At 41.9% G+C, this 12,152-nt stretch overlaps 1 protein-coding gene across 1 annotated transcript in view; it reads left to right on the top strand.

The window, feature by feature from the left end:
• LOC125452946 (meprin A subunit alpha-like) overlaps nt 1-12,101 on the top strand; it is a 41,188-nt gene extending 29,087 nt beyond the window's left edge. The window contains exons 13-14 of the mRNA XM_048531948.2: nt 5,420-5,606; nt 7,071-12,101. Of these exons, the coding sequence (XP_048387905.2) occupies nt 5,420-5,606; nt 7,071-7,227 (344 nt within the window). The 3' untranslated portion in view covers nt 7,228-12,101. The remainder of the gene's footprint in view (nt 1-5,419; nt 5,607-7,070) is intronic.
• The last annotated feature ends 51 nt before the right edge of the window (nt 12,102-12,152 follow it).

Below are 12,152 nucleotides of genomic sequence, written 5' to 3'. Positions count from 1 at the left end.
GGGAAATGAGCTTGATGGGGAAGGAGCAGGCTGATATTATGGGCCTACTGGGGCAGTCTGGCTGGATGTTGGGAAGAAAGTAGAAGCAGGCTGTTGGGGTTGGGAGACTACAATATTGGAGGCAGTGGGGGAGGGGGAAGATCTCTCAAGGTAATGAGGTCAGTGACAGTCCTGGCAACAATGGCTTGATGATGTTCAGATGTGGGGTTGTGGTCTGGGCGAGAAAGGAAGACGTGTCTGAGGGTTTTGTCAAAAGTCAGCAAAATGACTATTTTGGGGAGTTTCATGAAGAGTTTCCCTCCATGAGCCCTGCCATCTTTTCTTGCCTAATTTTATGCTGTTTACTTCAATAATTATGTGCCACATCTCCATGGTGCTGCAGAGCCATCTAGTTTCTCTGTGTACTGTCTTGGAAAGTAGCAAGCAGGCTATAATTGAGGTGAAATTAGGTAGTGACGAGGTATCAATGCAGTCAAACAGGCCTCTCATCGCTCATAAGCAAGATTCTCATCCAACTGTTAAAATCATTGTGGAATATCAGATTTTTTTTTCTTGATGTTGATAATTTCACTCTCTGTTCTCAGTATATTTCCCAACTGACTCACCATTGCCCATGTTGCTGGGGCCTGGGAAAATTCAATATATAATTTTCATGCCCACCTTGTCATAATCTTTCAGCATCTTTTATTCTTCACTTAGTTCATTTATCACTCTCAACATCTGTCCAACCGATCCTCATGAGGCAAACCACTCGTCCCAGGTATCAATCTAGTAAACTTCCTCTGAACAGCTTCCAATGCATTTACATTCTTTCTTAAATAAGGGGACCAAAACATACAAATGGTATTCGAGATGTGCTCCCACCAGTGCTTCTTATAGCTGACGTATAACACCCTGACTTTTCTGTTCACTTCCTGTTGTAATAAAGGATAGCATCCCATTAGTTTTTTTTATTACTTGCTTTAGTTTTCATCCATTCATGGGATATGGGTGTCACTGGCTGCATCAACATTTATTGCCTATCTCTAATTTCCCTTGAGCTGCCTTCTTGAACTGCTGCAGTTCCATAGGCTCTAGGTAAGAGCCATAATGTCCTTAGGGAGGGAATTCCAGGATTTTGACTCAGTGGTTTTGAAGGAGCAGCAACATATTTCCAAGCCAGGACGGTAAGTGACCTGGAAGTGAATCCTCATGTAACTGCTGCCCTTGCCCTTCTGGATGGAAGGGGTTGTGGATTTGGAAGGTGGTGTTTCAGGAGCTTTGGTGAATTTCTGCAGTGCATCTTGTAGAAAGTTCACACTGCCACTACCAAACGTCAGCGATAGAGAAAGTGGACCTATATCTGGAAATTAACATTTTGGAACTTAGACATTAGAGCACCTGGATCACTCTACTCCTCAAATTCTACAGTTGTTCTCTTAATACTCTGTCTATTCATTCTTGTGGCCAACACAAACAATTTCACACCTTCTCACATTTTCCCATCGACTAGATTTTTGACCACTTATGTTGCTTATTTAACTATGATGCTTTCACTCCCCTCATCTAAGTTATTGATATGTACATATAGTAATAACCAAAGCCTCAGCAAAGACACCTATGGGACTACACTCCTGCCAATCAGAAAAATATCCTATTCATGCATACTCTCCATTTCCTACAGCCAGTCATTCTTGTACCCATGCTAGTAAGTTAGCCATTACATTGTGTGCTTCTACTTTGTTCAGCACTCTTTTATGTGACATCATGGGAAATGCATTCAGGAAATCCATGTATAGAATATTAACATGCACCCCCCCCCCACCCATCCATAGTGCATGTTACTCCTTGAAAAACGATCTATTCAATTGTTTAAATATTACTTTCTGTACACGAATCCATAATGACTCTTCTTAATTACTTTGAACTTTTCCAAGGGCCCAACTATAAGCTCTTTAATGCTTAGTTTTAACACTTTCCACAAGACAGAGGAAAAGCTGACTGGCCTATAGTTTCCTTTTGCCTGTCTCCTTATTTTTGCTGTGTTCCAGGATGATAGACCCTGTCCATAATTTAAAGAATTTTGGAAAATTAACACTGATACATGTTCTACCTTATTAGCCATTTCTTTTAAGACATTAGGGTGAAGTCCAGCAGGATCCTGGGGTTTGTCAGTCTGCAGCTCCATCAGTTTGCCCAGCACTGCTTTCCTAATTGTTATAATTTCATCAAATTCTTCTCTTCTTTCCATCTCATGATTTATAGCCATTGATTGATTTTTTTTGCCCTCATTAGTGAAGACAAAAGTGAAATATTTGTTCATTTCATCCATCCTTTTCTTGTTATCTGCTCCTAATTCCTCGTTCTCAAGTTCTATTTGATCAAATCACATTTTAATTATCCTTTTCAATTTTAAGTATCTGTAAAATGGTTTGGTACTTGTTTTTATGTTTCTAGCAAGCTTTCTCTCAAGTGCTAATTTATTTCTCATGATTTGCCTTTTAGTCATTCTCTATTGTTTTTTACATTTTATAATCAACTGTCCTGGATGCATCTTTACAGAATTATATGCTTTTTGCTTAAGCTTGATAATTCCTGTTACTCCTTTAGATAACACAAATCACGCATTGTCCCCTTGTAAATTTTCTTTAAGGTAGGAATACACTGATTCTGATCTTGAAATGTCTGCTGAAATGTCTGTCACCTCTTCTCTAATGATTTATCTTCTAGCTTAGCGTCCTAGTTCATTTCAGCCTGAACTTTCACAACCGCGCAGTTGCCCTTATTTACTATATTAGCCTAGACCCAACATTTCTAGCTGCATATAAATTTCAGTCATTCATGATTACTGCTGCCTAGAGGTCCCTTTAGTCCGAGGTCGTTCATTAATTCTGCCTCATTAGAAAGTACCAAGTCTAGTTTAACCTGCTTTCTGGATGGTTTCAGACATGCTGCTCTAACAAATTATCTCAACAGCATTCTGTGAATTTTCTTCATTCAGGCTTTTATTGTCAATTTGATTTTCCAGTTTATCTGTAGATTAAAATTACCCATAATTATTGCATTAGCATTATTAGAAGAGCGCAATAATTCTTCTTGTATACTTTGTCTTATATTGTAGTTACTATTGTTAACTTTTTTAAATGACTTCTTTCCCCTAATATTTCTCATCTTCACCCAAGCTGATTCTAAATTCTGATCTCCTGAATTGAGATCTTCCTGAATTATTGTACCAATACCATCTTTGATTATCAGTGCTATCCTTCAACTTTTACTGCTTCATATTTTTGTTTAATGTCAGATTCTCCTCAACATTCAGGACTCAATCCTTGCCAACCTGTACTCATGTCCCTGTAATGTCAGATCATAATTATTTACTTCATTATGCACAATCACTTAATTTACCTTGTTATGAATACTACACATTAAGATACAGAGCCTTTTGTCTTGACTGTTGGGGTTTCCTTATAATTATTTTTCTCTCTATCCCTTCCTGCTATTCACTGACTTTCATTTCTCATATTGCTGCTTTCTTCTGCTGCCTCAACTCTATCCCTAGATTTGCAGCTTGATCCTTCACCCACATTGTTGAGTTTAAATCCCCCTCAACTTCCTTGGTATATGGCTTGCGAGAACAGCAGTTTCTGTGCATTGTTCCAATGATACACAGACCATATACCCTTGTACTAGTGCCAATTTTCCTCAAAATGAAGCCCACTTCTCTCACACCAGACCACACATCAATTTCTCTAATCTTATTTACCCTATGCCGATTTGCATGTGGCTCAGGTAATAATCTAGACGTTGTTAACTTTTGAGGTTCTGCTTTACAATTTAGAACATAGAACATAGAACAATACTGCACAGAACAGGCCCTTTGGCCCTCGATGTTGCGCCGACCTGTGAACTAATCTAAGCCCCTCCCCCTACACTATCCCATCATTATCCATATGCTTACCCAAGGACTGTTTAAATGCCCCTAATGTGGCTGAGTTAACTACACTGGCAGGCAGGGCATTCCACGCCCTTACCACTCTTCCTGATTTTCTTCTTAAGAATGTCACTACACTCTTTATACTTTTGCAGAGATTCAGTTGAAACCAGCTGTCTATACCTAATATTTTTTATTCTCGACTAGAACCTCAATATCTTTATTCTACTATTGTTCCCTAAAATTATCAGCCTTACCTTTCACTCTAATAGGAACATAATGCCTCTGAACACTTGCTATCATACTTTTGGAGGCCTCCCACTTGTCAGTCATGCTTTTGCCCAGTCAGCGTTTGCAAGTTCTTGTTTTATACCCGTGAAAGGCAAATTTTATGGACATAAACCGAGAACTTGCTAACGCTGACTGGCCAAAAGGTTGACAAGCACCTAACTTTTCGTACTGCCTAAACAGAGCTTCTTTTCTATTTCTATTTTGTTTATGTTGATATGTGCCACAACCACGGGATATAACTGTCCCAGTTCAAGTCATTCTCCAGCCAAGAGCAGATAGTCCAAACGATAGTGCTGGGCAGATAACAGAGCTTGCCCTTTGCTGCAGAAATCTGGGTCAGTCACTCACACTACACTGTCCTCTACCACCAATAGTCCACAGCTGAATTCATTGAGTTCAGATACACTTTGCAGAATCACCAGCCCCTGAATTGCTCTTGTAGTACAACATTTATACAGTCATAGGTAGAGTCATTGATTGATACACCACGGAAACAGACCCTTTGGTTCAACCAGTCCATACTAACCAGTTTTCCAAACTGACCTAGTTCTATTTGCCTGCATTTGGCCTGTATCCCTCTAAACTTTTCCTCATCATGTACCTGTCCAAATGTCTTTTAAATGCTGTACCTGCATTCATCACTTCCTCTGACAGTTCATTCCACATTTGAATCACCCTCTGTGAGAAAATGTTGTCCCTCATGTCCTTTTTATATCTTACTCCTCTCACCCTAAAAAATATGCCCTCTAGTTTTGAACTCCCCTACCCGGGGGAAAAGACCATTGCCATGCACCTTATTTATACCCCTTGTGGTTTTATAAACCTCTATAAAGTCACCCCTCAACCTCCTACTCTTCAGGGAAGAAAGCCCCAGTCGATCCAGCCTTTCTTTATGTCTCAAATCCTCCAGTCCCGGTAACATGCTGGTAAATCCTTTCTGCACCTTCTCCAACTTAATAATATCCTTAACCTCTGGGATATTGCTGGATATTAACAACAAAATAAAATGATGCCTACTATTGTCGCACAACTTTTTTGACTTTCGCTATTCAGTCTCCTTTCTGGAAATTTATACCACTGGAGCGTTCAATTGGATAGTGAATAGTGTCTGTTGAATAAAAGTCGAGAACAACTCAGGAGAGCAGAGTAAAATAGAGTTGGTAACTATTATCAATTTGTGCGTTCCATTTACTGAGCTTAAATGTTTTCTTTTTAAAGATCTGACTCCACTCATTAAGTCTGAAGTTCCAATTCGCCCCCAAAGCTTTCATGAAAGGCATCGGCGAGCAGTGGATTATGCCGGATACATCCAAGAGCCTCAGAGACCCTTCCAAGATTCCTGTGACCCTGGATATTGTCTAAATGGTGGAGTGTGTGTTATGACAAAAGGGAAAGCAAGTTGCAGGTAGATGAAGTTTCCTGAACTTGGGTGAAGATATTCTGAGGAAAGGAATTGGTTGATGTCTCATTCCAGTTATTGAATAACTTTTATGATGTTATAAAATACTTTGTATATGGCCATTAAAAGCTCTCAATTTTGAAGCTAATTTTAAAAGTTGATATCAGGATTCAAACTCGTCCGATTCCTGACCTGAAACTACCTCACACCTTACGGCTTTTTGAATTGGCAATAGTTACTGCTGATGCAGATTTTCACATTTTGTTCACAATAAATAATTGTCTGTGAGGTTGAACTTGGAACAAAACTGGAGAATTCCATGGGAAAGGCATTTAATGGAGGTAACGGGAGCTTGCTGCGAGATAAAGAGTCACTGAGGTGCCCACGTTGCCTTCTTTCGGGGAAGCCCCTTAGGCGTGTGATGGCTAGCGGAGAACATGCCCAGGATCATGGGCTCTGAGTGGTGATGAATTCCAGAAGAAGCTGGCAGCTTTGCACTGTGGGTAGGTTGGCTGCTGTTGGCATTGCACCTTAACTGAGGCCCAAGAGATGGCACGATGCGGGTAATGGGGAATAGATTTGCAGCAGTGATGGGGTCTTGCTCTTCGTGGGTGATGCCAACTCCCACGGTTAGCAAATGAGCACCTTTGAATTGGGGGTGGGATCACCTCCCCCCCGCCACCACTATCACTACATCCACAAGCTCACACACTCCAATAGGTTGTGTTTCCCAGACTTCCAGCTTGGGGGAGACCCTCATCTGCTGTCGAGTTAATACCATGACAAGGTACTGAAGTGGACATTAATTGTCATCAACATTAAACATCAACTACAGACCCACATTGGCACTGGGGCAAAAAGTCCAGACAAGAACCTTCCAATTCTGGATGTAATTGTGGCAAAGGGAGGAAGGTAGCAGGGTTTCCAGCTGCCATCCTCCCACTTGATGAAAATGCCCCTTACCACTGAGCCCACCTCATGGGAGGGCACTAAATTCCACTCCAAGCATGTGACTCCCTCAACCCCAAGTATCTTTGGGCCTGCGCTCAGGTGTCCACTTCCAGACTGAGTGCAAAGGAGAAGTTTGTCTTAATATGCTTTCCACCTTCTTTGTCAACTTCAAATAAGATTCAGGCAGGAAAGCCCAATGCAAGAAAAAATAAATTATCGCCGCCTCATGAAAGATGCTTGTTCAGGGTGAGGCCACTGGATGAAATTCTGCTACTAAATAAAGAGACGATATGTCTCAAAACTGACCTCCCCTTGTGCTAAATCATCCTATCACTCTATGAACACTGAATGTCATCGTGCTGGGTACAACCTGAATCCATGTTCTCAGACTTATTTGTTATAGCTCAAAATGTTCAGCTTTGGTAACAGAGAGTGTGCTTCTAAGATGCTGCTTGGTCTGCTGTGTGCATCCAGCTCCACACTTTGTTATCTCTAATATTTCTCACTGTTCTGTTTCAGATGTGGCTCTACTCAAACACACATGTACTTTGGTGACCGCTGTGAACAAGCACAGGTTCATGGTTCTCTCTTTGGGGTAATGATTGGAGCCACTGCTGGTGTGATAGCTCTGGCCATCGCTATTATTAGCATGATTGCAAAAACACGCAATTACTAGGAGAAATCTGATCAGAAACCTGTTTTTCCCATGAGTCACGAAACTTTGAGAGATTTTTATATCCTGTAGCAGCTGCCTTCAGGAGCATAGCTTTGCATGCGCATAATAATTGTGTAAAGTTCAGACTGTGTTTATGTCTAATCACATCAACCATGATTACTGGAAATGATTACCAGATATATTCATAAACAGAATGACCATTTTAAAGTTGCCACTTTTCCAGCCAGAGCCAATCTCCATCTATCACTTGTGCAAACAGCTACTGTATTCTTTGCAACGAGCAGTAATGTATTTGTGCTTTTTAAATTAAAATTTCAGTTTCCATACCATTTCTGCATCTTAAGTCATTCGATTGCTCAAGGGTTGCTGCTCCACTATTACTGCTGTTAGACTCTCAGACTTCCATTTTGTCACTACACACCCTTAGGATCCCAGCCAGCTTCCCCATTATTGCATTGGTGGACACTGGCAACAGTGTGTGAGACGGTCAATGTTTAGTGAAATCAAAATTCTCGGTCTGGAGAAAAATGGACTTCCCTAAATCATTTTTTTGTTAATGTCCTGAGAAGGGAAGACTTAAAAGATATTGTCAAATAGTTGCAAATGATGAAACTTCTGGACAAGTTGAATCCTAGCTGGCTCCTGTATTAAAAAGAGAATTTAAACCAATGTGGCAGCAGTGGGCTAGTCATATTATCACTGGCCTATTGACCCAGAGACCTTGATGCTGTTTTGGGGACCATGGCTCAAATCCTACCATGGCTGCTGGTGGAATTTGAATTCAATAGATATCTAGTATTAGGAGTCCAATGATAACTGTGAAACCATTGCCAATGGTCAGGAAACACCCACGTGGTTCACAAATGCGCTTTAGGGAAGGAAACTGCCATTCTTACCTGGTCTGGTCTCCATGTGGCTCCAGACCCACAGCAATGTGGTTGACTCTGAACTGTCCTCTGGGCAATTAGGGATGGGCAATAAATGCTGCCTGGCCAGCAACACCCTCATCCCGTGAATGAATACAAAAGAAGAGCGGAGAGATTATGTCTGATTAATGGAAGCTAAATTGGTGGCCATGAAGTAAATTTTGACAAGATATAAGGATGGCCAGATATCTGGTTTTGTACTGGACAGTTGGATTTTTTTCTGATCTGCCACTGAACACTGTTGGATGACATTAGAACAGTACTTTGGCCCAGAGTGTATATATCACACTGAAACACCAGGAGAAGCCTGTGTTCTTTCATTTCCCTGTCGTCAGTTGCCTGATACAATAGAGATGCAGGAAAAGGTTTTATTTGCATGTTTCTACTGACCAGTTATGAGGAACAGGATTGCTAATCCTGGCTCTGTGAGAGGCCTGCAGCTGCTACCAGCCCAGCTCAGATTCCCCACTCCCATGTTCATCTCCTCCCTGCCCTCGGGATCCAACTGTGGATCAGTTAGGGATCAGCTCTGAGTAGGCAACTTAGGCTTCTCATTCCAAGTGATTTTCCAATTTCCTCCCCTTGTCGGTCACATTTATGAACTAAAGGCCACAGCAGGAAAAATACAATGCTAAGGCATTCTTGTACCTGAAGTACAGGCAGAACCGAACACAGGCAAGGGAGCAATTTCAGAAATTTTTAGAGAGGAATAAGGTAAAGCTCTGATAGTAAAAGGGATTCAGGGATATTAAATGTGTGAGAAGGTTTGCTGAAAGCTAGGCCGAATTCTAATTCTTGAAGCCATTGCAGTGTTGATCGGCAAGTGAAAAATCAGTCGCTGCAGGATATTGACTTATAACCTGCACTAACTATTCCAAATGCTGCTGACCATGTCTAGTGAGTGTCAATGAACAAATAGAGATTGGTTGAGAGGTCAGCAGCAAAATAGGAGTCAGAGAAAGAAAGGTGCCTGTGATTTGCTGAGGGGTCCTTAACAGATGGATCAGTTTGGACCAGTGTGTTTACACATGCAATGTCATCCATTATGATTCCCGAAGCTTTCACCGAATCATCAGCTGTGAGAACGGTGACCAAAGCTCTTCATCTTATCTGCAAATACATATAGTACACAATGCTTTTTGTGGCAGAGGGCTCTGCAGAATTAGTCAATGTTTAAACACTTGATCCCAAATCATTCTGTATTTTAAAAGATGTAGAAATAAAATGTGCTTGAACAGACTAGACATAAAGAAGCCTACTATGTTCACCCAGCTCCACACCTTGTTATCTCAGATGCCAGCATCGGCTGTTCCTACTGTCTCTAGAAGTAAAACATGCTTGTTTCAAAACAATATTAGTCATTTGGTGCCTCATTCCAGATTGCATTCAGTCATCTAGGCCAGTGAGATCTCAATGAGTCTCAGTCATAGAGATGTACAGCGCAGAAGCAGACCTTTCGGCCCAACTTGTCCATGCTGACCAGATGTCCTAAATTAATCTAGTCCATTTGCCAGCATTTGGCCCATATCCCTCTAAACCCTTCCTATTCATATACCCATCCAGATGCCTTTTAAATGTTGCAATTGTACCAGCCTCCACCACTTCCTGAATTGGTTCATTCTATACATACACCATCCTCTGAGTGAGAAAGTTACCCCTTAGATCCCTTATAGATCTTTCCCCTTGTGCCTTAAACCTATGCCCGCTAGTTTTGGATTCCATTACGTTGGAGAAAAGATCTTGGCTATTCAGCCCATTCATGTCCCTCAGGATCTGTAAGCTCAGTGCTTCTGAATATTGCTGAGCTCATCTGGGGTAAAGTGTTAAAAAAATGTACACAGCACCTTTTGGCAAGGAAGACTTTATTTTTGACAAACAATATCCTGGGCCCCTCTAGAATAAGTCTGAATGCATTTCCTCAGACTTCCTCCGTTGAATGCCAAAACAAATGAGGAAAGTTCCAGAAATTTAGTCTTCAGTAGATTAATGATGCATCTGGGAAGTTTCACCATCTCCCATTTTCTCTTCCCACTATGCCTTTATGTTGCTAAAGACTATTCTGGTGGTTTCCCCTGCAGCAAGACCACGATGCACTGCCAAGGGACATTGAAAGCAGCAGAACCATTTCAATGATGAAACATTTGGAATCTGGGTGGGTACAGAGAAAATCCTTCACCAGAAACAAAGTCAGGCCTATAATGAAGATTGCAGCAAGGCATACTCCCTCTGTAGCAGGCCCAGGCAAGAGGGGGAATGAGAGACAGTTTCTCTATGCTTCATGCACAGACACAAATTCCAGGAAAGGGAGTCAGGGTCAAACACCTCTGGGCTTCCTGTGGATCCCACATATCTCTGGTGGGGCCGGGGCCGGTGGCAGGAGCTGCACTCTGTTCCTGAGCTGGTTGCCCCTCATTTGAGAGATCAGTGAACTGCTGCTGCTCCTGGCCTTCTTGGTCCACTGCCTTCACCTTCTTAGGAAGGCAAATATAGCCAACAGCAGCAGAACCCAGGATTCCTGATGGCAATGACGTTTGTTGGGAATGACCCAGTGGCTCAGTGCTGCCCCACAGTGCCAGGGATCCAGGTTCGATTCCACCCTCGGGCGACTGTCTGTGTGAAGTTTGCACATTCTCCCTGTGTCTGCATGGATTCACTCCGGGAGCTCCAGTTTCTTCCCATAGTCCAAAGATGTGCAGTTTAGGTGGATTGACCATGCTAAATTGCCCATAGTGTTCAGGGATGTGTAGATATGGTGGGTTATGAGGGGTATTGGTCTGGGTGGGTTGCTCTTAGGGTCAGTGTGGACTTGTTGGGCCGAAGGGCATGTTTCCAAACTGTAGGGATTCTATGATAAGAAGTGAAAGAGTTTCTTGACACTATGAGCAGTCACTGGTGACATACCCTTGAGATAATGGATGAACACAATTCTCTAACCTCTGAGACATTCTGCATCCTGATCGTGAGGGCAATGATATCATTAATCAACTGCCTCAGAAATGTTAGGATATGCCTCTGGAGCATCTGGGACTTGGAGCCAGGCCTTCTGGATTAGACTGAAAGCCACAAATGCTGGAGATCACAATGGGTCAAGCCTCGAGTGTCATGGCAATCTGTAACTCCCCGCCTGAAGTGCAGCCCAAGAGCTTAAAAATGGGATTAGGTTGGGTGGCTATCTGTTCACTAGTGCAGACATGATGTGATGATTGGCCTCATACTGTACAGTCAATTTCTGTAACATTATGCTTTTACATACTGCATCATTTCAATATCGTACGGTGCAATTTCTTGCGATTTTTCAAGATGAGTATAATATTGTAAATGATGCACTTTTCTGCCCCCAGCTCAACTTAACTAATCCACTTGCACTTGGTGCCTCACATAACTCAATTTCATTTGTTCCTTCTACACAGACATACAGGAGGTGAAATTGAAAAAATGCCAGGAGTGTAGAACCAGCTAGTGTCTAGGGGAGCACTCAAATTCATGGGAAGAGAAAAGGCAATGCTCATGAGTTGATTGAAGGGACAGTTTTATTTGGCATGTGGGATGAACATGTGATGATTTCTGTCTTGTATTAATTTGCAAAGGCTATTAGTAAAGTATTTACACTATTGCATTGCATCTGGTGATTGCAACAGGCACAGAACTCCATTACTCTCAACCTTTTCTGAATGTTTGCATCATCAATGGAAGTATTTGCAGGCTTGAACTGCAGCAGACCTAGGCAACAGCTCTATTTTTCCAGGCCATGATTTAGCTAACGCTATACTTGATCAAGCATTGGAATTACTGTCTGAGGATGCCAAAGGTATGTTGCACCCTTGGTAGGCTGCATAGATTCTTTCCTAAGCTCTTGAGCCCTGTATTAACCATCAACCTAAGGTCAGAACAGAACGTTGGTCCCCCAGATGTCATATTTCTGGAGTCTTGTTCCTTCAAATCAAACTGGACAGAAATAGCGACAGATTTCACAGATTATTGTAAACTTTTTTTGTTATC

This window comes from Stegostoma tigrinum, chromosome 4 (assembly GCF_030684315.1).
Source record: "Stegostoma tigrinum isolate sSteTig4 chromosome 4, sSteTig4.hap1, whole genome shotgun sequence".
In the NCBI taxonomy this organism is placed as follows: domain Eukaryota; kingdom Metazoa; phylum Chordata; class Chondrichthyes; order Orectolobiformes; family Stegostomatidae; genus Stegostoma; species Stegostoma tigrinum.
Note: the sequence above shows the minus strand (reverse complement) of the source record. Positions and strands in the feature narration are given on the sequence as shown.